We start from the raw sequence: 26,603 nt of genomic DNA, 5'->3' as shown, positions 1-26,603 counted from the left end.
CCACAGAAATGCTGCTGTGGTGCTATAGGTGGACATACAGTAATGTACTCACCATTGTCCTTCAAACGGCCTTCATTTGTACATTCTGGTACAGGAATGTCGCAATATCACAGATGCATTGCCAAGCATCATTAAATGTCACCAGATGGAGGTCGTACTGTACACTGTTAACATCCTCTCCAGGATTTAGTGGCTGTTGAAACCATTGTCTCCCCAGTTAAGAAAATGATGATGAGGATCAAGAATTAGGGGTTGAGACACTCTCCCTTTGCATTATCATTTTGTTAAAAAAGGACCTATGAAGCAGATACAGCACCTTTCTGTGGACAAAAAAAAGTTATTGTTGTTGGTGAAAAACCTTGCCTAGATTAAACGTTTCTGATTCTCGTTCCTGCTCATGTGAGTTGTGAGGAACATTAGCTGACCTGGGGCTGCCAAGACGTCTGGTTACTCCTGTGCTTGGCTTTAATGTTGGGTTTGAGCTCAGAAACACTGATATGAAAAGCATAACGACTGACTGGGCTGACTTGACTTTTTGAACGTTAGGGTCTTCAGCCAGCTTGATAGTGTTGCATTTACCTTATCATTCCCGTGGTATCCTAATGGTCAAATCATGTTTAATAGAGACATCACAGCTACCTTCTGAAGTCCATGTCTGAGGAGGCAAAGATGGCTGCTGTCATTTTCTGATGTATTTCCCTTGGGGATCTTTGTAGAACATAATATTATACATTATTGATGTTCCCATGATTAATTCATGACGTTATGGAAGAAATCCTCTCATAATAGGGAGTGATAAACAAATTACGTTATTGCAGTGTTATAGACAGAGTCAAGCAAGAACAGTCACATTTTTACGTTGTCAACTTTGATGTACTATATCTCTTTTACAGGATGAGATCCCCTTAAATGTTGGGAGTCTACCACAGGCAACACACACCTGGAAAATGTCACCTGCTTTGTCCCTCTCAATAGTCTGCATGTCAGATTCCACAAAATGAAATCAAGCCAACCATTATGAAGATGGTGAGTTAAGCATGTGCGTAACTGCTAACAAGAGGATTAAAACAGCGATTGTCTTACATATCCACATCAACAATGATCGCATGAGTCAGTGGGTTTAAAGATATTGGGTTTCTTAATTCCATGTTTCCATGTATGGAAACTGATGAGTGCTTCTTTCCAAAATTTGTAATATATAACATTCCGTAGAATATGTCAAACAGTGGTTGCTGATTTTAGTATACAATATCATTTAGTCATTTAGTGACTTGTTCATAAAAAAAGTTAAAAAAAGTTAAAAAAAAAGATATTGTTGCTGTGGAAATACAAACATTGTGTAAAGAAGTTACTGATTTACACCAATTTATAATAAAAACATATCTGATTTAAATTGTTAAATATGGTGTACACTGTAAGTTTACATTAATCAACAAAAAATACAAAAAAAGGATAAAACATGGCCATACATATCTTCTTGACAAAGATAATGATGAAAAAGGATAAAAACGGTACGATACATCTTAACCATAACCATCTCATAACTCTACAATCACACCGTGGTGACTCTTCGGATGTTCGTCGCCTCCTCTCCCTCCAAGCTGACGTGGGCCAAACCGGGACTGTGCTCTGAGAAGGCACTGGAGGACACCACATCAGGGACCTGCGAAACCATCAACAGAAGGCTCTTCATACATTTTCTCAAATCAGATCAACTTCAAAATACCCCTCTCGTCAACCCTAGATGTTAGGATACACCTATTGGTATGTGTCCAATGGGATCAATATGTCAATCGATTACAACAGGGTCACCTTAAGCCATCCCTAAGGGAGCTTCTTCAAAGTCCTCTTACCTTAAGTATTGACAGACTACAAATTGGACATTCTTTACATTAAGTAGTGGTCACCTTGTATATCCAAGAGGTGACATTTTGCACTTTGTTTTCTGGGGTATTAGCCTAATATCATGTCATTCAGTTTACAAGCCTTTTAGATTGATCTGTTTGAATCGTTGTCATATGTCACCAGCCTACTATCAGTTGTATAGATGAATATTATTTATATTTCTATATCCCTGATAGTGTGTGGCTCTGTGGCCCCCATTCTCTCCCTCTCTTTACACTACTCTTTCTGCACCTCTCTCTTTACCCTACCTTTCTATTTATAGTTCGATTCTCCTCTCCTTTCTCTCACTGTACCTCTTTCCCCTCTCTATATTTTTCTTGTTACCTTGTGAGTGCCAGACTGAAAGTCTGTTTGGCTGTGAGCATCCAAGTGAAGGTCATGGTGGCCGATGTCTGTCGAGAGAAAAACAGGACTTTACCTGACCTGACATCCCCTCTGACCATTTCTCCTGCACTCAGGAAGGTGTTATATCAGCTTGAACATGGTACATGTCATTACATCACACTGGATTACCAAAAACCATTGTATTCGGTCATGGATTTAGACACATTTCAGTTTTGTTCATTTATTTAATTCCCCACAGTGTAAAAAAAGATTACATTTGGCAAAATGTCATATTTGAATGATTTCTAGAATTCACCGGTGACTAACTGTAGGAAATAACATTGTTTAATGAGTAGGCTGTGTCTACGTCACAGGCTCACCTGTGAGGACCTCTGCGGCATATCCCCGGTTGACCTTTCCCCCTGTCACCTCTGCAGCCGAGCTCCTTCTGCTCTCTGATTCGTCTATCCTGAGGGGACCCACAAAAGCAACCCAATGGAAAAGATAACCTTAAGATAGTGTGCATCCACCTTGTCGGAAGCAGGGGGTTTTGTGATCAACAGCGTACAAAACAAACAATTCCCAGTGCACAGCAGGCTTGGTGAAAAGCTCTTTGTAAATGAATAATTATCATTATTCGAACAATTTCATTAACCTCTGATTACATTTCATCTTTAATAAGTACAGAAACAACACAAATACATTGCCAGCCTCAAAATATCCGTATATTAGATTAAAAACAGTGCTTTGTATACAGTTTAATTACATTTTCAAATTCCCTTATTCAAGCATGGCATTAGCTCCAGCAAAGAACTAATGAAATATCTTAATACATGGGACGTTACTGTGTTAGCTCCTCTTTAATAATGTTTCTGTTCATGATTTCATGGATGGCTAGTCCCATCCACCTAAATACTCAAGGATGATAATGGATCTTCATTTGTCATCTTGTTCTAATTATGACATTCCATAGTGTTTCATAGTTGTACACCTCCATGAAGAAAGTTAGATGTGAGTGTTACTGTAGTAAGGTCGAAGAGAGTTACCTTGCTGCTTCAGCTTGACCCGACTCTGAAAGACAAAAACGAATCCCAGTGTCCTTACATCACACTGAGCATGCATTCATTTCATCACTCTCACTGAGAGTCCTGATCGAGCCGGGCAGCTGGGAAATACCCTGGTACTTATCCAAGTAGTTTCCAACCAGCACATACACTGTAGCCCACGGTAACATTTGACTTGTGGAGCCCGAAACTAAGATGGCTGTTAATAAATCTCATCTCACATCCTCATTGCTTTCTTTCCCAAAGGTCCTGGCTTAAGCCAAAGAAAATAGTCAGACAATAGTACAGATGGTCCTCGCCCCTGGACAACTCTAAACCGGCCCTTTTCCAGTTGGAGTAATTGCCACAGTTTTTATTTTGGTTAAACCCCACACTGTCCAAAGTCATTAAGGTGACTATTCTTAATCCTTATTCTCCCCACTGTAATTGCAATGCTTCCGTGACTTTGCTAAACGGAGAGTCATATTGACTTGGAGCCCTGCCATTTGGTTCAATATGAAACCTCCTGATTATGTTGATTTGACCCAAGGTGTTGAAGGGAATCTGTACAAGCAAAAGCAGCCTCGATCGATGACAGTGAAGAGGTACTATGGCAGACTATAGGATGACTAGTGTTGCAGAAGAGAAGGGCACACCTGCCTTTAAGATAATCCCAGCGCTCCAAATCATGGCCCTGATTTGCACTGGTCCCAAATCAGTCACAGGGATTACAGGAAGTCGAACGTATAACTCAGGGGCACTTTTTGTTATCGCACACAAACAGGCCACCTTCTCCTAGTCACCACCCAAACAACATCCCCTCAGAGATGGTTCTCCAGAAACTTAAAAAAATGTTCTGTCTCGCTCTTTCCCATCCTCACTCTCTCTCTCTCTCTCTCTCTCTCTCTCTCTCTCTCTCTCTCTCTAGCTCTCTCTCTCTGTCTCTCTTTTGCTCTCTCTCTCTGTCTCTCTTTTGCTCTCTCTCTCTCTCTCTCTCTCTCTCTCTCTCTCTCTCTCTCTCTCTCTAGCTCTCTCTCTCTGTCTCTCTTTTGCTCTCTCTCTCTCTTTAACTCTGACTGAATCCTCTGTCTCTTTTTCTTGCCCTGTCTCCCACTTTTTCTCAGTCTATCATCCCCAAAGGCACTAGAGCACCACATCCACTTTAATTTGCTGACTGGTAAACCAGTAAGACATTAATCCTAAGGGTAGAAAGGTGACAGGAATTGGGGTCACTCCCGAAAACTGTCTGGCGATGACTTAGCTTTAACCTTAAGAATCTGACTTGAGCATTTAAGACAACTCTCTCTTTGGAGAGTTTGGTATTTCTGAAGCAGCATCATATGACATCATCAATTTGCTATTATAATACATTACACAAAACAAAACGAGTAACTGAAATAAATGTATTTATCTTGTTGGACTAGGGCTGCCTGTTCTTTCCCTGGCCACCAGGGGGTGTTGTGTACAGCTCACCTCTCCTTGACACCTGTCTCTCTCTGTACGGGGGACGTTCTCCACTGCTTTTACAGACAGGTGGGAGAGGTCAGGCGCAGAGCAAGCACTTCACACACAACTCAAGCTTTCTGCTGACAACTGGAGTTGTGAACCCCGGTGCCCTTGCCTGAGCGCCAGCGCGTGGGCATTGCCAAGTCACAACGTGTGACCGTGCTACTTCTTCATTATACTTTAATTGTTCCCGGGAAGGCACTCGGCGGTCAGGCATTTTTCAGCGGGCGCTATAGGAGGAGGAGAAAAGGTGCTTACTCGCTCTTCTCGTCCGTCTGTAACAGAGGACAATGCAGAGGCTGAGGAGCAGGAACAGGAGCATGGCGGACGATGAGATCGCTACTGCAATGAGGGCCGTGCGGTCCTTGTCTTCCACAAGCACTTCTGCAACTGCCAGCAAAAAATATATAAATATATTTTGTAAGTTGCAGCTTGATGAAAAAAGAAACGGAAGGCACCGTATTTCAAGTTAGTGATGTTTTTGTGAGTGTAGCCTTGGTAATGGGTTTTATTGTTATTGTTAAAGGTAGACTATTGAATATTTTTTCAATACTAATCAGATGAAATGCACAGAAGAAATCCGATGACATTTGATCGTGGAGAATGTTTTAAGAGACAAGGACCACCTTTTATAAAATAACTCTTTATGTTCGTAGTAGGTTTTATCAAACTGGAGACCTGGCATTCCACAACAGAGTAAACAGATCAGCAAGAGGAAGGGAGCAAAATCAAAAGTGTGCCCCATACAGTATGTGTTAGTGTGTATGTACGTGGCTGTGTGTTTAGTTGTGTATGGCTGTGTGTGTGTGGCTGTGTGTGTTTCTGCACGCGTGTGCGTGGGTTCTTACAAACAGTCAAGCGGACACGGCTGGCCAGGGGCGCTGGAAGGGCCGACACAGAGGCCAGACACTCCACGTGAGACGTCTCCAGCGCCTGCATGCTGAGGACACTGGTCCGGTTGTAGAGCCCCTCGGCTGCAACTCCAGCGCTGACGTTGTACTGACCCTCATCCACCTTCCTGCTGTTCACCTGCCATGTCAGGCTGGGCTCTGGGTACCATCCGGTAGCCTGGCACTCGAAGACTACCCGCTGCCCCCTCACCGCCGACACGTTGCCCCCCGTGATGCCCATGGTGCCCGGCTCTAGAACGACAAGGGGGTAGGAGTTGAGTATTCAGAATCAGCATCTTTGACTGTTCTTTTCCAATGTTCAACCCCTATGGGGAGGGTGAGGAGGGAACATGGAATGCAGGAGATTTCATGGAGGTGTTTGTTTTTTTCCTTCTTCGCTGAGCCACACGTGTGCTAGCCAAATCCATCCTCAGACAAACGCTTCTTCCCCCTTCCCCAGCGATCTGATCCCTTATGGAGGGTTTTTTCATCCCTGAATGATCGATCTCGTCTCTCTCCGCCTCAATTGGCTGGCGTCTCTCTTTCTACCCATCCTGCACGGCAACCGTCCGCCAAGCCACTTAGGCCTCGATAGATCTCATATGTGAAGTCTAATGTCTGGCAGGGAGAACGGCAGAGGGGTGCAACAGACGATTGTTATAGACAGACAGATAATTACTCAAGCTCTGTGGTGCTTTGTCTCAATGAGTTACGTGTCCATGTTGATTTAGCGTCTGAGCTTCGGATCTCCCATTCCCATCTGTTTCTCCTACTCCTGCCTTTCTGTTTGACTGGGTGTCATATACTCTGATGGAGCTTGGATTTGGTTTGGCCTTCCCGTCAAAGGCAAAACCAGGACGTAATGTCGGAACCTGCTGATGAGTCTCATTTCCCTAAACTGACACAGAACTCCCAAAAAACGAATCCAGTGGGTAGACGTACAGGAGAAAGAATCAGGAGAGATCTGTCCCCACCCCCTCTCCCACAATGTCAACCTAAGTGATCCTTGAAATCACGTTTTTCTTTTTAAATATTCGATTTTGTGAATCATTGTAACAGTTGCAATCTTTGTGGGGCTGCCTGGTCGGGCACAGAGCCTGGCTTAATTCCGGTGATTTTTAAATAGGACCCTCAGGGAGGAAATTTCCACTCTGATGCCGGCATTTAATCTAAAAGAAGTATGGTTCCCTTCTGCTCAGATGAGCAGTTTTGTATGCCACTGTCTACAACATCAACTGTGTGTGTATGTTTGTGTGTGCTTCGGACTGTGTGTGAGTGTGTGTTTGTCTGAGTGTGATTAAGAGCAAGAGGCAGAGGGAGACCAGAGAAAGTGAAAGTGTGTGTGTGTGTGTGTGCGCTTCATCAAAATGAACAGCACAGTGTGCCTCTGTAGCCTTTAACCACAGGCATGTCCACTCCATTCTGATTTACATCAAAGTGGCTTCATCATCAGCTTCAGCCCCTATTGCAGATTCTGCTCCGATTTAGCAGCCTATAATACAGCCATATTGATTTGTTTACGTGCGAGTGTGTGGGTGTTTGGGTGCTCCACTGCACATGCATACATGTACATATTTGTGTGTGCATGTGTGTGGGGGTGTTTGTGTGTGTGTGTGTGCACGCTCCTACTGTATGTGTGTGTGCTCTGTGTGTATTTCCATTCAGATTCATATTGGACAATTAGAGTGGAGGAATGAGGAGAGAGCAGAGGGCGGGCATCTGGTCTAGATTTGTGGCTCCCCTCCAATGGTATATTTGGACAAACGGGTCAGAAATCACAAGCAGAGTTGCTGACTGTTAACTGGAAACGCCAAGATGCACGATTAATTTCCGAGGTTCTGTCAAGACTGAGAGATCCTCTGCACCAACACTGTAGAGCTTGATCCAGCATACACTATTGTTAATGGGTACATATGTCAGCAAGGATTTGTGGCCACGGCGATAAAGGAGGCCCCTCCCTGTAATATATTGGATGCGATGGTTCATTGCGCTGCTCCCAGAGAGCGACTTTGCACAGGTTTTAGCTGAGTCCTCAGTTTGTAGGAAGGGCCAAATTAGCTGAATAATACCAGGGAATGGAGAACTGCTGAATATGACTAGGCAATGGGGATATCTTTTCAGCATTAGTCCTCATGGATTTAGTTTCATGTCGTCAATAGGGTTATTGTTGATCTGCACACCCCAATTTTTGTTCAGTAGGTGTAGTGATACTATAGGTAACCCAAAAAGTAACCCAATCTCCTAATTTGCCCTCCATGCCATTGTGGTCTAACAATGTCATTATTATTCCTTTCAACAGGCAAACAGCTCTCCTTTGAGACAGCAACTTTAGCCAAACTGCAGAGGCCTATTCAAGGTTATGCAGACATGACATTCCAACACTAATCCCCCCTGTACCTGAATGCCCTGCAGAGACACGCCCAGTAGTTACCACACCAGTCCAAGTTGTACGGTTCCTTCAAAGACCTCGTGAAATATGTCCTGTCCTCAGCGTAAAAAAAAAACGAGTTGGGATGAAGACCGATAGAAATGCTACATCGTCATTTAGCGGGAGGATTCTTGTGCTCATTCCGTGACAAAGCAGCGGGCATGCCAAGAAAGATGGACGACAGCGAAGGTTGCAGCAGGTGAAGGGGGAGGGCCAACTCTGCCAGGGTCCCCTGAGCACCGCAGGGGCGAGGGCCACATGCCCTCGGCTGTTGTATTTATAACTGGCCGATCCATACCCCTCCCGCATGGTTCTGAAGCTGCATCAACCATGTCACTAAGCCCGCCAGGGCTGCACTCCTCCACGGAGACAGAGCCAAATGAATTCTCCCCACTGATATACACCTGGGTCGATAGGCCATAACTAAATCAGCTGCTTTAGATCAAGTCTGGGGGTATAACTGCTCGAAGCTTAAAAACAAATGAAAACAAAGGCAGGCAATTAACAGATGCAGGCTCAGGGCAAATACGGGATGTTTATATGCTCGTGTTCTATAAATGTTAGAGAGGAGATTAGCCTTAGTGTGTGGGTGGTAATGCGCCAGTATCAAAGATGAGGAATTACTTTTATTTACTTGTGGTTTCCCTCTTTTTACCCTGCAAGAGTCCTGGTCAAGGTCAAATAAACTGTCTGCATTGTCAGAACATTGTTGTTTGCAAGAGGAGTTTCCAATTGCTTTCAGTGCATTTGTGTGTGTGTGTGCACGTCAGGGTGTATGTCTGTGTGCGTTACTGCGTGTGTGTACATGGTGAACACATGAAACACTATGTGTATGTGTGCGTTACTGCGTGTGTGTACATGGTGAACACATGAAACACTATGTGTATGTGTGCGTTACTGCGTGTGTGTACATGGTGAACACATGAAACACTATGTGTATGTGTGAGTGTGTGCCTGCGTGTGAGGTTTGCCGTGTGCTTTTTGTGTGTGTGTGTGTGTGTGTGTGTATTTCCTTTGGTGTGTGTATGGGTGTGGGAGTGCACGAGAGAATCCTTGAGAAAAGGGAGAAACATCACTTTGCACCTTGCCTTTGAAATCGTTTCTGTGTCTCTCTTCCCCTTTTGTCTCTCGGCCATGGTCCATCAGCCAGTCAGCTGAAGGAAACCTCAAGGGCAGCCAGTAAGAGAAGCACACACAAGCACCCACCTTGTACAATCAGAGTGGCTGCTTCTTTCCCGATTTCTGGGAGCTCACAGGTCAGCAGCCCCTGGTGGTTGCGCTCGGATCTCTCCAGAACCATCTCCCACCTGGACGTGCGTCCCCCGGAGAGATTCTTTGCAGTCACGCTGGGCTTTCTGGACAGGATGCCGTACTTAGCAGAGATGGTCAACACGGTGGCGTTGTGAACGGACCACAACATGACCTCCCAGTCCTCGTTAGTGCTGCAGGTGAACTGGGCCTGGTCCCCCCGTAGAGCCGTTAGTGTTCTGGGTTCGAGGTGCATTACAAGCTCCACTGTTGACAGCACACACACACAATATACACACAACACACAAACATACACACAAACATATAGGGGATGGGAACTGTTGAATTTGACCTCATGCGATAAACATCAATATCAAAATGTGCTATGGACCAAATGGGGCCATGTTGATTGTATGTTAAGCAGTAGCAGCCATAAAGGTTTAGTCATCCCCAAGTTTGTAATAAACCAAGTGATCAAGTCTTCTGAAAAGGACTCCAAAAGACGTCATTTTGCAAGATAAACACATTTAATCTAGATTTGCCCTGCAAAGAAGAAGCTGTGTACAAATCTCAGAAAGGCTCAGACAGAAGGGATCTAAAAGGACCCATACTTGGGAGCCAGACCCAATTTGAGGCGATAGAGGAGGAGTTTGAGAGGGATGAAGAGACGAGGGAGAAAGAGAATGTTAAAGTTACAACAGTCCAAAGAGGGAATGTGGGTAGTTGATATATAAAAAGACGAGACAGGAAGAGAGAAAGTGACTTCATCTGTACCGAATCATCCAAATAGGAAGCATAGTTTGGGCTGGGGAACGGGATTCAGGGTGGCAGGATTTAAGGAGTACAAGACTGGGAGTGTACAGACGACAACTGGGAGGAGGCTGCACTGCGGGCCTGGGGCCTGGAGGGGGAAACTGTCCACCCACCGCCCAAAGGATACGCTTAATTGTGTATCTCCAGAGACTACGTTGCAATTGACTGAATAGACTGAGAATCAGCAACGAAAAGAATATCCATAACCTACTGTGAGGCATCGCAGTTTCTCCTCGCCTTCATCAAAATCCTTCCCCTATTGAATTTCTTTGTTGCTTCGAAACTTCATTCCATTGATAGATGAAGGAGAAAAGCGGTGAATATTAATGGGGCGGGCGGTAATTTTTGAATATGAAATAGTAGGCTTAAGCCTGTATAATCTTGGTGATATATAACTTCTTTGTGAACCACCATCTATGTTGGTGTACACACCTTGCGTGTGTGGACCAGTGTCATAAATGATGCACCAGTTAAGAAATTAGGTCTAAGAAATATGTAGGCTTTGGCCATCTTATACGGCTCCATTCTTTCAAATCAGGGAATGAAGAAATAAACGTTGGTTGTGACCTAATTTGCGAGGTGAACAATTGACTCTCACATCCCAGGCTATACATTTACATTTAGTCATTTAGCAGACGCTTTTATCCAGAGCGACTTACAGTAAGTACAGGGACATTCCCCCCGAGGCAAGTAGGGTGAAGTGCCTTGCCCAAGGACACAACGTCATTTTGCACGGCCGGGGAATCGAACTGGCAACCTTCTGATTACTAGCCCACTTCCCTCACCGCTCAGCCACCTGACTCCCACTATAGCTCAGTAGCAAGAAAAAAAGCCATCCATTTTGAGAAAATTAATTATTCTGAGCAGAGAGATCATTATGCGGTCTAATTAGTGCGTCTGTGGGTTTGATATCAAGGGTGTAGTGATCATGCACATAATGGCATTAGATATATAGGCATATTAGCAGTCTAACCTAAATAATTTTCCATTCTGGTTAGGCAATGTCTGCAGGAACCTCTCACCTTGAGTCGTGTATGTCAAAAGTAAGATCATGAGATTGTCCATCGTTGCCATGGAACTGTCAAGCCATTGCCGATACTGACGTTGTAGATTCCACGTGTATTGAATCAAAGTTTTTTAGGGAATTAATTGTGATTGCATACTTTCAAGTCATTCAACAACACAAATGACAACAAACTGTGTTTAACATGTCTTGTAAAACAAGAAAACAATCGACTTGAATCTGAACATTGTTAGTCCATGTAAAATCCAAAGCAAGAACACTGGTGTTACATTCTGAACACCAGATTGGGAAATTGAACAGACCAATTTGAACAATGCGGAATAATACAGCAAACACTGACAATAGGAGGTTTGTCATTGAAACTTCATTTCAGGATTTCATGTATCTCACTTACCAGAGTGTGATTTCTCAAAGAAATGTCCAGGTGCTGCACTACTGGCTCTGTAAGTAACGGTCTGGACGATGCTGGTATCTCCTCATGTTTGGTTTGGAGCTTTATCGACCAGTCTGTTAAAAATTACCAGACTAAAGGGAACTTTGCTCTTTCCCTCCAAAGAAAGGCATCCGTTGTAGAAAATACCTCGCACACACTAAGAACAATACCACAGAAACTCCCAACATTACACAGGGGACTTTGTTGACCTCTCTGGAGAAGAATGAATGTGAGCAGACAAGGATGACGTGTGTGTTTGCAGATAAGGATCAGAGGTATTTTAGACCTCTGAATCGAGAGTCCATCATCAAGTGTGGACCAAGATTGAGAATAAATAAACTCACATTTAAGTTCCAGCTCTTCCAATTCGATTGCTGTGTTTAACTTGGGTGTCTAACCGAACCTATAGCTTTGCAAGGCACAGAAATCTCCCAAATATCGCCTCTCAAACTATTTGACTTTGCTATCCATTTTGCCGTATGTGTGTAGATGTATTGTGTTCTTAGTCTCCTTGATGTCTTTGTTTAACAGGAAACATCCCTTTATCAAACAGCCATATGGCTTCCCCTTTACCTTAACATGTTTCTATCTCCAGGGATACCAGCGTTACGATCTCCATCCTGTTGACTTCAACTTGCACTACCCAGCCCTTACATTGCCCATGCATCTATAAATAAACACAATAGAAAAGCAGAAAATGGAACACAATACATCTTCATCGGTTGTTCAAACCACTCTACTTTATTGGCATATTCTTTATACATCGACGGGTATTATGAGTCATTCGTTTCCTTCTACATTCAACAAAGTGCATAGGTCCGTGGACAGTGTATTAGTAGTTGTAGTAGTAGTCGTAGCAGTACACAGAAGCTAACAGTCATTAGGTATATAATGGATGGCATGTTGCATGGAGATCATGGTATGGAGCAAGTATGTTGCATTCATACATGTAGATAGAACATTTACATTGTGTCAGATGCATTGATATGTAGGTTTCAGTCAGAAAGAAAAAGTCCGTCAGATAGGCCGCTGAGTCAAGGAAGTTGACTTGTTTCACTTCATTACGTGCCTTTAGTGAGAAAATCGCAATGATCTGTTCACTGAAATACTGACAGATCAGACCAATTCCTAAAGACTTCTCATCCTGTACAAACTGGTATAAAATGGCCATTTCCAATTTGAAAACATATAGATGTATGTCTGAAATCTGTCACACAATGCCTTTATGTACAATAAGAAACAGAGAGAGTTTCAAACAAATAATTGCTACAACTAAAGATTACGCTCGCTTTTTTTGAATGGAAGCTACTGTATTTCGAAAACAACCAGTGCTATACATGTCATGAACAGTAGTAAACATTGTTCTCTAATGTCCTAACCGCCGAATGCTAAATATAAAAAGGCGGCCAACATTGCAGTCCTGAAGAGGAGGGACGGGGGAGAGGGATGTGTGTCGTGTGGGTGGGCCGTTCAGCATTAGATCTCCAGCGGGCGGTGAGTGTGCGTTCCGGGCGCTGACGGGTAGAGGGACGGGGCAGTCGCAGGGTCTGGGAGGGCCAAGCTGAGAAGACAAGACAGAGAGGTCACAGCAGCCCGTCTCCCTAGGGCCGCTGAGCGCTCAGCTTCCCACCGGCGCGGTGCCCGTGTCGCCCACGCCACCCTCGGTGCCCCGCTCTCTCTGGTGGCTCATCTGCAGCTCGCGCTTAGTAGCTTTGGCTAACGTGGCGTGACAGGAGTTTGAAGGGCTGGCGGGGGTTGGGGGGGTTGGTGGTAAGGGGGAAGCCAAACCCCTACTCTCCCATCTCCTTAACCCCAAAATCTCCTGCGGCGAGCCGAGCCAACCCGTTGACACGGGCGGGGAGAAGCGGAGTGTGGCTTTGAAGACTATGATGATTATTATTTCCTTTATCGCTGCCGCAGGACGAGACAAGGCAAATTCAAGAGATATCATTATTGTGAATGACTGTTGGATCCCTCAGGCGTTCTGTGCTCGCTCAAGCTGTTTAGAAGGGGGAGGTTCACAACAGCGCTGCTTATATAGACCAAAGGAGCCCTTGCCTTTCTCTGGCAGGATACTGATGAAAACACAGTGGCGGCTTCACAGTTGGCCTTGCCACCCCACCACAGGGGCCCTGTGAGGTTAGCTGGATTTAGGCCACAGACTGGGGCAAGGATCCTAGACAGGTTAATACCTTGGTGCACCTGAGACACTAAATAATAAATCGTCTTGTTGATGAGGGCTGTTTTGAGGATTGCACACTGGACACCAGGGTCATGGGGTCACTGGCAAATAAACACATCATACTGTGTACACTTAATGTTTATAATTAATTTAGCCACACACAACTCAGAGTCCAATGCAAAATGGCTTGATTTAGCTATGCTCGCTTTCGGTACATATCAAAGGTCCACACATTAGCTTATACCACCCCCTGGTGGAAATTAGACAAACTACAACAAATCATCAGCAGTGCTTTACCTGGGCAGCAACACATGGCATCCTTAGTCTCTCTCCAGGTTACTCCTCTTCCCCCTCTTCCTGCAAACAGGAAAACAGATTAAGTACAACGTCAACACAAAGCGGACTAATCTTACAGGGACCCATCGGTCACCCTCCCTCTCTGAAAACCGCCACCAGAGCCCTGCCTCATTGCTTTTGGATAAGAAAACTAGCTTGCGGCGTGAAACTGGTGGATATTCATGTCAAAAAAAGCCATCATTAGGAACCAAGACACAGATTCATCAGTGATTCTGGCAGCAGGGGTTCAGATTCAATCCCACCAACGGAACAAGAGTCTTTGCAGGCAGGTGTAGCAAAGGCAGCTGTTCCACACGTGACAGACAGTGTGTTTACTGTGTCGCAGTTTCTACTACCTCTGCTTCCGCCGCCTCGTCTTCTTCCTCCTTGGAAACGGCGGAAAGAGATAGAAAGAAGGCGTTTTGCAAAGTCAGAGGCACAGCAGCACAGGGGGAGAAGGGAACAGTTAGCGGATGAAGCGCTGGTAGGCTAAAGGGTCCAAAAATCGACACCATTCAAACTAGCGGTCTATCCAGGGAATCGAGGTGAGCAACAAGCAGAGCTGGACACGTCACACTGGAGATACACGTCTCTCCTACAACGGGGTCAAGGGAAATAGCCGGTGTAGCGAACCATCTTCCCCTTGCTAACTAGATCAGCGCTGTGGAGGTCTTTCAGACAAGGCCCCTCTGGGATGGTATCATGTGGCACGAAAGTGCAAGGTACTGCATACTTTCTCCATGTCATAAGACCATGTCCACGGAACATGGATCTACTTGGCATGGCACATTGCTACTGCTGTATCAAGTCTACAGCCTATACCCTGCAGGTTGAGTAAGATAACTTAACGCGTGTATTGCAGCCTTGTTAATAAATAAGTACATGTTGATTTGGTGAGTAGTTGCTCCTGAAAACTTGTCGCAACAACCATTACAAAAACGATTTTGAGGCCAGACAGCTCACTGGGTGACAGGTGTTGTTAACACTATCCCTCATTTTGTGTGCTAGACCTTATCCAAAATCTCAAGACTCCCCCGTTCAAAACAAGACCATGTCCATAACCATGGCTTTCTATACATCCCAGATGCCACTCCAAATAATAAAAACGATTGAGCGGCAAGTCCTTTGGGAAGATTTGGCACGATGCAAGCAGAAAGAAGTTAAGGCCACCACCTAAACAGACCACAACTAAATCTACCGGAACACATTTCAACCACTTCAGTTCATACAGGGTCTTATCAAAATTACAAAAGACCCTATGAAACGCCATACCACAGGAATAAGAAGGGTAGAAAACGTCATGTCTGCACACTGCATCTGAACGCAGTCATGGCATGCTTAAGATCCATTGACTCCTCATCAGGGGTCACACCATGCAGTGAGGCTGGAAGTACAGCAGGTACCTCTGATGCTTGGGCCTCTTCTTCATCCTAAGGGATGGGTGTTATATCAAGTTTGAGGGTTTCAATGTCAAGGAGGGAACCTGAGGTTTAAAATGGGCCCTCTTTTTACGAGAAACAGCCTGTTGCTAACAGGGAGGACACGAGGAGAGGTGGAGGAAGCCTTCTGTTCATGAACGAGATCTACCTGCAGACTGGATCGAGTGCTCCGCAGTGAACATTGGTCATGCTGTGCATGTTGTAACTTAGAAATTGATAGAACAAACCCATGCAGCACACGGAGGAAGAGAGAGACTTTGAGAAGTAGGAAACTACCTCACTGACTGGCTCTTCTTGCTCCTGCAAGGAAGGTAGAACAAGAAGTGCAAGGGAAAGGGTGAAAGGGAGAAATGGAGAGAGGAAATGCTGAGGAATAGCGGTGAAGCATGTGAGAGTAGCAGGGCAAGCAGTGGCTGATTGGAATGTTCAAGTGTGTGTGCGCGTGCGTTTGTGTGCGCCTGAGTGTGTTTGTGCACGAGAGAAAGATAGCACTTGAGAGTGTCAAAAATATTTTCCAGTATGACCAACCAGTGCTCGTGCTTTTAATCGCTGTGATGACTTAACAATCCCAGCAGGCTGTGTATCCAACTGTGGAAATGGGATATTTCTCTTTACATGAGTAGCAACATATGCTGAAGGCCTAACCTTGGAGTAGATAAGGTCTGTAAAATCAACCTAAAACTAGTGAAGGGTAAAATTGAAGAAGTAAATCAGAGAAAACTGTGGCAAATGGTGGAAGCAAGAAAGGCAAAAACAGATTGAAAAAGAGAAAAGGAGAGAAGGAAGGCGAGGGAAGTTCAAAGAAATTCACATCAATCTACCTCAAGCTGCAGCAGCTCTTCTTCCTCCTAGAAAGGATAACAGATTGAGTGTCAGAAGTGTGGATGGTGGGGTTTGGAGGGCATCAGAAGCATGCGCTAGTCGGGTGTTTCAAATGGGATCTACGGCGGGGGGGGGGGGGGGGGGGGGGGTCAAATCAGGCTGGAGAGAAACCGCTACAAGACTAGGGAGAAACGAGGAAGAGGACGTTAAAAGAAGAGGGGATAGAGGAAGAAAAAGAAGGGATGGAGAGGAGGTCTGAAAGGGGGGAGGTGAAAAACAGTCTACGGATCAGGGGTCAGCAGAGCAGAAGGAAAGACACAGGTTTCCATCAACGCCCAAAAAAAAGCCTCTTCTGATCTCCGTCCAAATATCAAAAGCAAATCCACACAGCTGGTGACTAAAGGGAACAATTGATGAAATTCATGGCAGTGGATTCCCAGTTACCTCCGACACCACATCCTCTTCCTCCTACAGGGAGACCAAACCAAGAAATGCACAAAAGTATGTAGGGTGTGGAAGAAATCTACTGTTGTAGCTCGAAAAACACTTATCCCACCCACCGTCATGCAAAAATATGTTAAACTATATTAATTTTAAATACCAAACATGCCTATTTCTACTGGAACAACCCAGCCTATGGTGAACTGTTAAAACAGACAAACTAAACTATGCCAGTGGTTTCAAGCTATAGGTAAAAGGCATTATTCATTTTCACTTCCACTTATTTCACCAAATAATTAGTTACTGTAGATACAGTATCTCTATATAAGTAGTTTTAGTTGTGTTTGAAGTTAAATCTGTAAGATGTTGGCAATCAATCAAATAGTAAAGTTCTCCTGAATGCCTGCTTTCTGCTATATAGACCACCTATGATCTTTTGTATGAAAGGCATGCATACACAGTTTGTTTGAAAGATTCAAAGGAAATACATTGGTTAAAATAGAAAACCTTCCACAAGGGACCTGCGAGGAAGTGAGGGAGGGGAAGCAAACGTGATCAAGTCAGGTGTGAACGTCAGGTGACCTACAGATGAAGAAGGGGTCAGCGGTCAAGGCATTCTACAGCTATGAGAATCTACAACAGAGGAACATTTTAGAGGTTAGTTGTCTGGACGTCGGACAGAAAACACACTCACTGGGATGCAAACAAAGCTACGTCAAAACTGAACACCCGAAACCCTCGGCACAGAAATGGAGACTATTCTATGAATATGGAATGAGTTATCAATATTGAATTGCTACAGCTAACGAACATGAAACACCATTCAGAAATAGATCTATACCTCAGAGACCGGCTGATCGTCTTCTCCCTAAAACAACGGATAGTAAAGATTAGCTTGGGAGTGACTGGGCTAAGTCTCACCAGGTTATGGAAACTAAACAGAGGAAAGAGATTAACTGTCTTTAGTTATGATGCAATAATAAAACAAAATAGTGTGTTACTTTACATTTACATCCTTCGCACATATGTAATTTATGGGAATGTAAATGTGTACTGATAAGCTTGTTAAAATTTTACAAAAGATTATTTTAATGTATATAATGGAATGTATATGTTTAGAATCAGAGTTATAGTACAGGTCCTGGGTCCAGGAAGGTTCAAAACTTTGAAGACACCTTTTGTTTTACACCTGGCTCTCTTTAACTTGACCCACTTAGTTTTCCTTTCCTATGTTGTTCTTGTCACTTGCCTGTCTCACTTTCTATTAATTACAGGCATTCTCTTTTGAGTCAGACCCCACCATAACATTGGTAAGAGGAGACATTCAAAAAATGTAATATGTGACCTTTTCACATCAGCCCCGACGTTCTAAGATCAAATATCCTCCATAGCCTTGACAATAGATACCTCTTTGAAAACCTTTTTTTTGGTAACGATTCTTAATATAGCTTTCACTTTGCAATAAATGCCATCATCGACTGATTAATTAAGCTGAGGGTGAGTTATGAAAACTTAGCAAAGCGTAGGTAGTGTTAGTAGTGTAGGTGTGTTATTAAGCACCTAGTATTTGTTGTAATAATGTCTTATTAGAGAGGCTGACAGACATAGCTGGGCATGGGTGGCATGATCGCATAGTACACTGAAACAGTGACTACGGCCAGGAAGATTTAGACCCATCATATGGATGTGTAGTTTACAGGCTCAAATTCATCTTAACATACTGAAATGATTGAGTAGATATACCTAATAACATCATTAGAAATAAGTAAAGAGAAGCCATGTGTCAGGTCTGTTATCCAGGCCTTGCTTAGTGGTGCACCATGCAGTTGAGGCCAGTGACGCTATTGTTGTTGTTGTTATTTATAATTATGTCCTTCATATTAGGCATGACTTCTGTGAACACAGTGTCCCATGTTACCTTTGCCTCTTCATCCTCTGCTTCTTCCTGTTTAACATGAGAGAGAACACAGTGAAACAAGATTCCATGAATGCGATTTGGAATACAAGTTATCCTGGTCTAGTTTTTCTTTTACCTCAGCCTCTTCCTCCTCTACACGGGCCTTCTGATAAAAAATAAATACAAAAGGGCAGAAAGGATTGTATCAGAAACAGCAGAATGCCAGTCCACTCGACAGACTGTGCAAACGGCAACGACATGAACAAACCGCCGAGCAGACACAACATGTCGGATGTTCAAGGACCTCTATCTACACACTGACACACACACTTTTCTACCACCGACAGTCAATGCGATGGACATGAGGTGCAATGTAAAGGGCATCAAGACCAGTGGAAGTCACAATGTCACCAGGAAAACACAGATGCTGCAAATAGGGATCATGTCAATGAAAAGGAAACAAATCAAAACCAGTTAACATGTGCACAAGGAACAACAAGGAAGTGGTTACGGTCCAACGGGAAAATACATCTATACAGGATGAATAAAAACACAATGTCAGACGGAACAGTTACGAGAGGGTTAGTACTATGGTGCTCAGGTTTGACAAGAGTACTGGAGAGGGACAAAACCTTGGTTTAGGGGGATAAGGACAACATTAATGGACTCAGGAGGAGCTAGACGGGAAGACACAGAAGAGAATGGGATTCTGGGTAGCCATTTACAGTGTCTTCTGACGCTTCCTCTGTGTCTTCGGCTGATTCCTCGGCCTCCTCGTCTTCTGCCGCCTCGTCTTCTGCCGCCTCGTCTTCTGCCGCCTCGTCTTCTGCCGTCTCGTCTTCTGCCGTCTCGTCTTCTGCCGTCTCGTCTTCTGCCGCCCCGTCTTCTGCTGTCTCGTCTTCTGCCGCCTCGCCTTCTGCCTCCTCAGCAGCCTTCTCTTCAGCGCCTCCACTCTCCTCCACTTCACCTCCCTCCTCTGATAGTATATCTTCTGTTACCTCCTCCTCTCCATGTACTCCTCCGTTACACTCCTCTGCCGGAATTTCTTTTTTCTGGAGTGAAAACAACAACTTGCCATGAAGGAAGTAAAACATGATTATTATTATTTATTTATATTGTGGTCCAATAATGATGCTGCAGCTGTCAGTGGCACACATCAAACACCACGCGTGGGGAAGCTCCACTGCAGGAGACTCATGTTCAAAGACATCAGGAGGACCAGAGAGATATGAATAAATGAACCCAATATGGTAAGAAAGGGATGAGTAGCAGCATCTGTATTTATGTATATGCACACACACACACACACACTGTGAATGGAGACAAGATTGGATTGATGGATGCTTTAGAATGGTGCCACACGACGCCTCGTTGCCAAGAGCCTGAACTGGTCTAAATCAGTCTGGTCAACAATGCCAATAAAGCATAGTTATTTAAACTCTGCAACCTGAATGATAAATTAAAGTCCCTGTTCTCTGGTTAACAGCTGAAACAGGGTCCAGTTCATATATATATATAGATCACGTTCTGACAAAAACAAAAATGTAATTTCTTATATAAAACTCGTATCTAACCTTAACCCGTATTTTAAAAAGGCTATTTGTAAGAAACGACTGATCTGAATTCTTGTAGTCATTACTTTAAGTTCAGTGTTGCAGCAGGAAGCAGTAAAAATACTGTGTATTGCAGTAATCAAAGGCTAATAGCATTATAGAGCTATATATACATACTATGTATACTATAGTATACATACACACGTGTACATATTCATTAACTATTTGAAGTGGTTACAGTATGTTTTTACAGCATGATGGTGAAACTTGACTGATATGCAGGATCCTTGGAGAAAATATGTTGAAGAAAAACAGCATGCATCTGTTAAATTTTACACGACAAAATGATTACTTTAAGTCTTACATTATTGTGCCAAAATGGAAAGGGACACACCTGTCTGAGTATCAGTAACTCCACATACTATACAAGAAACATGAAAATATGGTTTTAGCTCTCAACCAAATGGCACATTAGGAAGAATTATAGATGGCTACATTACCAACCCTCACTCGTACATGCACAAAATATAAACTCTGATTTATCCATGTAAGTGCAGATTACTCAGAACCATGACAAATGAGTGACGGGAGTTAACTGGAAAAGATGGGCATGATTATGGTCAAATAGGGGTAAAAGAGTTATAGTCAAAAAGACAATGAGTGAGAGGAGGGGGAAGGGAAAAGAAGAATTTACGAGTGTGTCATCATCAGGGTGCTCCTCTGCATCATTCCCATTCTCAACGATAAGAGCCTTTTCAGCCTGTAGGGCTTCCTGTCCAGTGTACCAAGAAAACAGTTAAGTTCAACATGTATGAAAAGGCTATAGACCAGGGCTATCCTCAGCTAGCCTATTCGTCACATCATATCCCTTACACACAATTAGCCTCTCACTAACCCAGAACAGGAATATGATATAGGGAGTGTGCAATGAGCCATGGTTTGACCTACTCAAGTCAATTGAGCATAAAAGACCCAGAGCACAATACAAGGCTGAGATCTGCAGCAAAACTAACAATACTGTAGCAATCCAAACACAACCGGAAGAGGATTAGATAAAAACTGCCAGACAGGTTAGGGAAACATGGTTTTGAAAGGAAGAATACATTTTTATAGTTGTGAGTCTGTTTTATGTTTTGTTTTGTTTAAATGAAGAGAAGTCTAACCTTGGACCCTGGAGGAGGAGGTAGGCCCAGGAAGGCATACACCTGGTTGTCTTCTTTGGCATCGAAGAACGTCTCATAATCCTGTAGATAATATAGCAATTTGCATTCTTAGCTGCATTTATCTCATTGAATTCATAGGATCTCCACCATTTTTAACCAATGGTACATTTCCCAAGGCTCACCCCACAGTAGCCGGCTTCATTGAAGATCTGAGGGGGCAGTGGAATCCCATTGCTGGGCTTTTTCTCCTCAGGAACGTTCTCCCTCATCCACATGCGGTTCTCCTCATTGCAGGCAATGTCCATCTGAGAATATTCCACCTTGAGGGCTTCCAGGAACCCTACTACATCCTGCTGCTTCTTCTTGATCTAAAAGATGGCCATGAATGAGCGTGACTCGTTTACTTTTTGCGTACACACATTGTGATAACCTTTGAGCGTGCATGAGCCAAACTTAGTTTGACAACATTTTCTCAACCATTTAAATGCAACCCCTATTCTTTTAGGGTGTTTTATAGTCAACAAGATCATCTGCAAGGGTCTATGAAGATAGGCTATACCCTTTCCAACTGTTGCAGGTTTGGAATGTGATCTCAGCGACTTACGAGATATATAAGGAAACTAGGGTAGCGCTACTCGGCACAGAATGGTCGAGAAATATTTAAAGTTCAGTAGCCTATCCCTCTCAATAAAAGATAACTTAAGTAGGCCTATACACTAACTAAAATAATATTACTCTAAACATTGTAGCCTACCATGCGCGGGCTAGCCTTCAATAAAAGATCTGCGAAAAACAGCAAACTTCCCCTTGCAAGTAGATAGGCCCTACACGAAATAAAAGCTTACCGCTGTCGATCCAGATGAAGATGCGAGGAAAACTTTAATAACCATTTTGCAACAAAGTATTCTACTAAATCTAAAAAGGTTTTTAAAGACACAAGCAGACTGCCCTAATATTAGAGCGCACCCAGCACATTACACACACAGTCACCACTAAGGTTATTTTTGTCCCCTAACTCTCCATCCTTGCAGGATTGGTTGGGCCCCGATTGTAGGGGTGCAGCACTGGCAGGGTGATTGGCAACTTCAGCTGTCTGTCGACATGGGGACCATGAATATAGTTTGCGGCTACATGCAAAGTGCTTATATGGACAGAAATAGCCACTGACCAACAGACACTCCAATGAAACCATAATGGAGGGTAGTTTGAATAGCGTTTAGCTTATTGGCATTTGTTGGAGAACAAACTGTTAATCTTATTGTTCAAGCTCAACAAAGATACAAAAAGTATTTTTGAATTGATAGATAATGGATTTGACAATCATAGTAATTAGAACGAAGCCATTTGTAATCGAGCAGCCCAGATACAACATTTCCCAAGGTTCCATTTTATGACGAACAAATCGATTGTCTCTAAGGCAACCAAAATACTTTTCCAGCGTAACGAAAAAGTTCATAAATTACACCAGTTAGTGAGTACAAAAAATCAACGGAATGCAAGTGAGTACAAAACGAAGAAGTATGTCGCTATATTTATTTGGTTATTTGTGATTAATCGTTTCGATTGCATATAGACTGCGCTTTTAATACGCTGGTTATCTGTATCAATCAATTTCGCCAAACCTTGCTGGTACTGTAGCCTAGCTACTGTAGCTAACACTGTAGCCTACTGTACTACCAATAGTGCTGACAACTTTGATGTCGTCGGGACGTAAATTGCATTCATGTAACTTCAATCATCCAAAGTAACAAGTTTTGGTTTTGCATGTGCTTTCTTGTAGAAAGGCAGAGGGCAGATTCCCCTTTGAGGTCGCACTAGCCATGTCTGTGAGACGCCTCAGCAAAGTTCAGCAGGAGGAGGCTCAATGTAAAGAGGGTGCTGGGGATGGAGATTCATGCAACAACTCCACCTCAGACCGATGCAGCCCTTTAAGATCCAGCCAGGAGTATAGCAGCAGGGAGGGCTCTGAGGGCTCTCTATCCCAGTGTGAATATGAAGACTATGAAGACAAGACTGTGACCCCTTCAACACTCAAGAAGAAAGGTTTAAAGACATCAAAGCCTCAAAGTATGACATGTTGACTTTTGGGTATTGGCTTAACATTTGAGAACCGTAGGTTGATGGTTCATGATGTTTCTACCTCTATCATTAGGTAGTATCCAAAGACCATGAATATCTGAATGTTATTTTCCCTTAGCACAAAACAAGAGAGGACAGCATTGCTTCAAGCGGACTCACAAAGCCAGCCGCAAAGCCCCGATGTTTCCTCCAATCAAGCCTCAGGATGGTCTAAAGCAGCGAATCAGGTCAGCCCATACGCACCGCATCAAGGAGCTGACCAACCAGGTGTGGGCACTGCAGCAGCAGCTTGCTGGGGCCGCCACCGAGAACAGACTGCTGAGACAGCTCCAGGGTCGCCACACAGCCGCACTGCAGCGCTTCCAGGACGCTCAGAGTGACCTGCCACAGGTTCGTCGTTCTGAGGTTCTTATACTCTATTCACTCAGTGCAAACCAGGTCAAACAGAGAGAACGTTGAGAACATTCACTGGTAAATACAGACAGAACACTCCCAAACCACGCTATAACAAGAAGAAAGGGTATTTGGAACATGAGGAGAAATTAGGCCTAAAGGACAAAATAGAGATGACATCAAGTTACGCACACTTACTCATTTAGCAGACTGGTTATCCGAAGCAACGCACTTTTCCACATTCTCTGACAGTTATGCGTGGGACACATTCAACTTTAAACCCCTCCCCCTCCCCCACCCCCAGGTTCTCCAGAACCACAGCTGCGAGACACGCTCCCTGCAGGAGCTGCTCCGCAAGGCCCGCATGCGCCGCAACAACTTCGCCCGGCGCCTGAGGGCCACGGAGGACGAGCTGCTGCGCACCGGGGACGCCCTGCGGCGCCTGCGGCTGCTCAGCCAGGACCAGAGCCTGGGGGAGAGGAACGAGCTGACCCAAAGGCTGGCCCTGGCCACCGCAGACCTGGAAGGGAAGACCAGGAGGATGCAGGTACCGACAGGCTCTCGCGTGATCGGTCCGATGGAGAGGTCACTACTGTGCCCCGCTGTGGAGGAAAACGGCTGTTGTTGCAACAACCCTCTTGTTCATTATACTGCCGTGATGCTGATTCTGTGACAAAATGGCAGTCCACAATTTATGGTTCATTTGGAATTAATTGATCATACAGAGAACGTTTTATTGATTTGTTGTTCAGGACTTGGAGAGGAATCTTGAGCTGAGCCATGCCTCGTTCAATCGCCAAATTGCGTCTGAAATGAGGAAGACCAATGAGGCACGACAGCTGTCTGAATATCTTAAAGAGCAGATCTGTCAGTTGACCCAAAAGATAAAGGTAGGTTGGTTCAAGTATACAGCTGTTCAATGATCATCAGCATAGATGGCCTTGCTTCTGTAGTGTTGGTTGTGAGTGGGAGTAGGAATTATTGAACATGCAGTACAGCAGAAGGACACTAGAGGGAGTCAAATACTGCAATGGTGTTACAATATTTGGATTGTTGTGTTATCAGAGAGAATAAAACAGCCAATATTAACATTTAAGGTGTTGTACCCCTATTTTACCTTTAAAAAATAGGAAAGGGAAAGAGAATTGGAGATCAACAATATCTACTCGCACAGGTTTCCAAAAGGCTTGAACGGAAAATGTATGCTGTCGTCATTACCTTCATTTATAATCCGTGACAATATGGTAATCTACATCACTTGTGACCCAGATTGGACTGTTTTCACTGTATGTTTGTTATTGTTGTAGGTTTGAAAGAATCCAAGTTGGTTCAGACCGACGCCGTGTCTGCTCTCCCGATCGAGGCGCCTGCTTATCCACTGGAGTTAGAATATCCCAACACAGACCCACAGCTGGAGAAGCACACCAGTTTGGTCAACTGGGTACGGAACCCAGCTTCCATCACACGCTGTTTTCAAATTGTTCAGGGAATTAGTTTGTGAGAGCCATTTAGTTGATAGGCTCATGGGAAGGTGAATTCTCAAACGTAAAGTGTTCTCACAGATAAGTACTGATTTACTGAATTGAAGAAGCTGATATATGGTTGTTTGTTTCAGACACCATTAGCCATTGACCACACAGTGCCCGAGGAGGAAGTGGCAGAGAAGTCAGGGGAGGATGAATGGCCTCAGGACAATAAAGAGGGTTCTGGTCAGCATTCTCATACTCTGAAATCAACATCCTCTGAAATGCAAACATTTGTTCTCTCTATTAATGGAAATATTGTTACAAACTAAATCCAAGAGAGTATTGTAATGTTTTGGCAACTAACCATAGGGTTTCTTTTCTGGTGTGAAACTGGTCTTTTGATGATATGCAGACAACATAGTAAACATCTAATATTCCCAGAAAACATTTGATTTATCAAATATTTATAGTTATTTCAGTCATGGAATGCCATAAAAGCACATGTGCCTCATTGTAACTCCTCAAATGTTTCCACTGAAGATGAGCCTCAGGATGGCCTTTCTAGCGAAGATGGTTGCCCACGTGAAGATGGCTACCTTGCAGTGGAAGAGGCAACCTCCACCCAGGATCTGGAGAGAGAGCAACCCAAGCCAAGCGACAACCAAGTCCATTTCACCCTGGAGCACTTTCTACAAACCGAAAACCTCCCCAACAAGGACCTCAAGTCCCCCTCGAGGATCAGGCGCCACTACACGTTCAAGGAGACCACCCTTAACCTCCACAGTGGGAAGCCAGCCTACAGCACCCACACACCCAGTCTGAGGAGGAGCCCCCCGCAGGTCATCAAGAGCCAGGCGAGGGTTGACAAACTGGGGTCCGGGGCATACGAGCCCTCCTTCGTCACCCTGCCGACTGGGACTGGGCTGAGGCGGGTCAGCCCCCAGACGGAGGAGGTGGGGCTCCACAGTAAGAAGAGCAGCCTGATGAAAGAGCTCTTTGGACCAGGACAGATCACTGATTTGCTACCGGTGCAAAGGGGCAGATCCAGGGGTCAAGGTTCTGGCCTGGACAGGCTGTCCACCTACCACACGGGTGAGCCTCATCTCACATGGCAGAGAGACCAACACCATCTATGACTGACTTGGTGAATGTACAAGAGCTCATATATTTTGATAACTTCATTGCTGAATAAATTAGCTATAACTAAGCACACTATGG

General features: G+C 44.2%; 3 protein-coding genes across 13 annotated transcripts; 1 reads left to right on the top strand and 2 right to left on the bottom strand.

Moving 5' to 3' along the window:
* Positions 1-1,327: 1,327 nt before the first annotated feature.
* On the bottom strand, positions 1,328-11,621 carry igsf5b (immunoglobulin superfamily, member 5b). Its single transcript, XM_067246870.1, has 9 exons — positions 11,576-11,621; positions 11,180-11,255; positions 9,303-9,611; positions 5,627-5,920; positions 5,037-5,168; positions 3,276-3,300; positions 2,610-2,698; positions 2,230-2,297; positions 1,328-1,663 (listed from the first exon to the last, which is right to left on the bottom strand). Exons 2-9 carry the CDS (start codon positions 11,229-11,231, stop codon positions 1,553-1,555), a joined length of 1,080 nt encoding a protein of 359 aa, XP_067102971.1. The 5' UTR covers positions 11,232-11,255; positions 11,576-11,621; the 3' UTR covers positions 1,328-1,552.
* A 711-nt stretch (positions 11,622-12,332) lies between these two features.
* sh3bgr (SH3 domain binding glutamate-rich protein) lies at positions 12,333-22,448 on the bottom strand. Of its 11 annotated transcripts, XM_067245772.1 has the most exons (12): positions 22,293-22,448; positions 21,630-21,815; positions 21,448-21,528; positions 20,979-21,056; positions 19,457-19,783; positions 18,868-18,894; positions 18,753-18,779; positions 17,676-17,702; positions 16,393-16,419; positions 14,489-14,518; positions 14,094-14,153; positions 12,333-13,175 (listed from the first exon to the last, which is right to left on the bottom strand). In XM_067245772.1, the coding sequence occupies exons 1-11, from the start codon at positions 22,335-22,337 to the stop codon at positions 14,133-14,135; spliced, it is 876 nt and encodes a 291-aa protein (XP_067101873.1). In that variant the 5' UTR covers positions 22,338-22,448; the 3' UTR covers positions 12,333-13,175; positions 14,094-14,132. The 11 variants fall into 11 exon arrangements, with proteins under 11 accessions (XP_067101873.1, XP_067101862.1, XP_067101863.1 ...); XM_067245761.1 differs by lacking the exons at positions 19,457-19,783; positions 20,979-21,056 and adding an exon at positions 15,848-15,871 and having other exon boundaries at positions 18,868-18,897; XM_067245762.1 differs by lacking the exons at positions 19,457-19,783; positions 20,979-21,056 and having other exon boundaries at positions 18,868-18,897.
* Positions 22,449-22,710: 262 nt separating this feature from the next.
* LOC136951399 (lebercilin-like protein) lies at positions 22,711-26,592 on the top strand. The gene is made up of 9 exons (XM_067245759.1): positions 22,711-22,946; positions 23,228-23,514; positions 23,645-23,916; positions 24,224-24,466; positions 24,672-24,809; positions 25,050-25,119; positions 25,227-25,360; positions 25,535-25,628; positions 25,926-26,592. The coding sequence occupies exons 2-9, from the start codon at positions 23,268-23,270 to the stop codon at positions 26,519-26,521; spliced, it is 1,794 nt and encodes a 597-aa protein (XP_067101860.1). The 5' UTR covers positions 22,711-22,946; positions 23,228-23,267; the 3' UTR covers positions 26,522-26,592.
* Positions 26,593-26,603: the final 11 nt, after the last annotated feature.

Source organism: Osmerus mordax, chromosome 11 (assembly GCF_038355195.1).
Source record: "Osmerus mordax isolate fOsmMor3 chromosome 11, fOsmMor3.pri, whole genome shotgun sequence".
Lineage (NCBI taxonomy): Eukaryota > Metazoa > Chordata > Actinopteri > Osmeriformes > Osmeridae > Osmerus > Osmerus mordax.
Note: the sequence above shows the minus strand (reverse complement) of the source record. Positions and strands in the feature narration are given on the sequence as shown.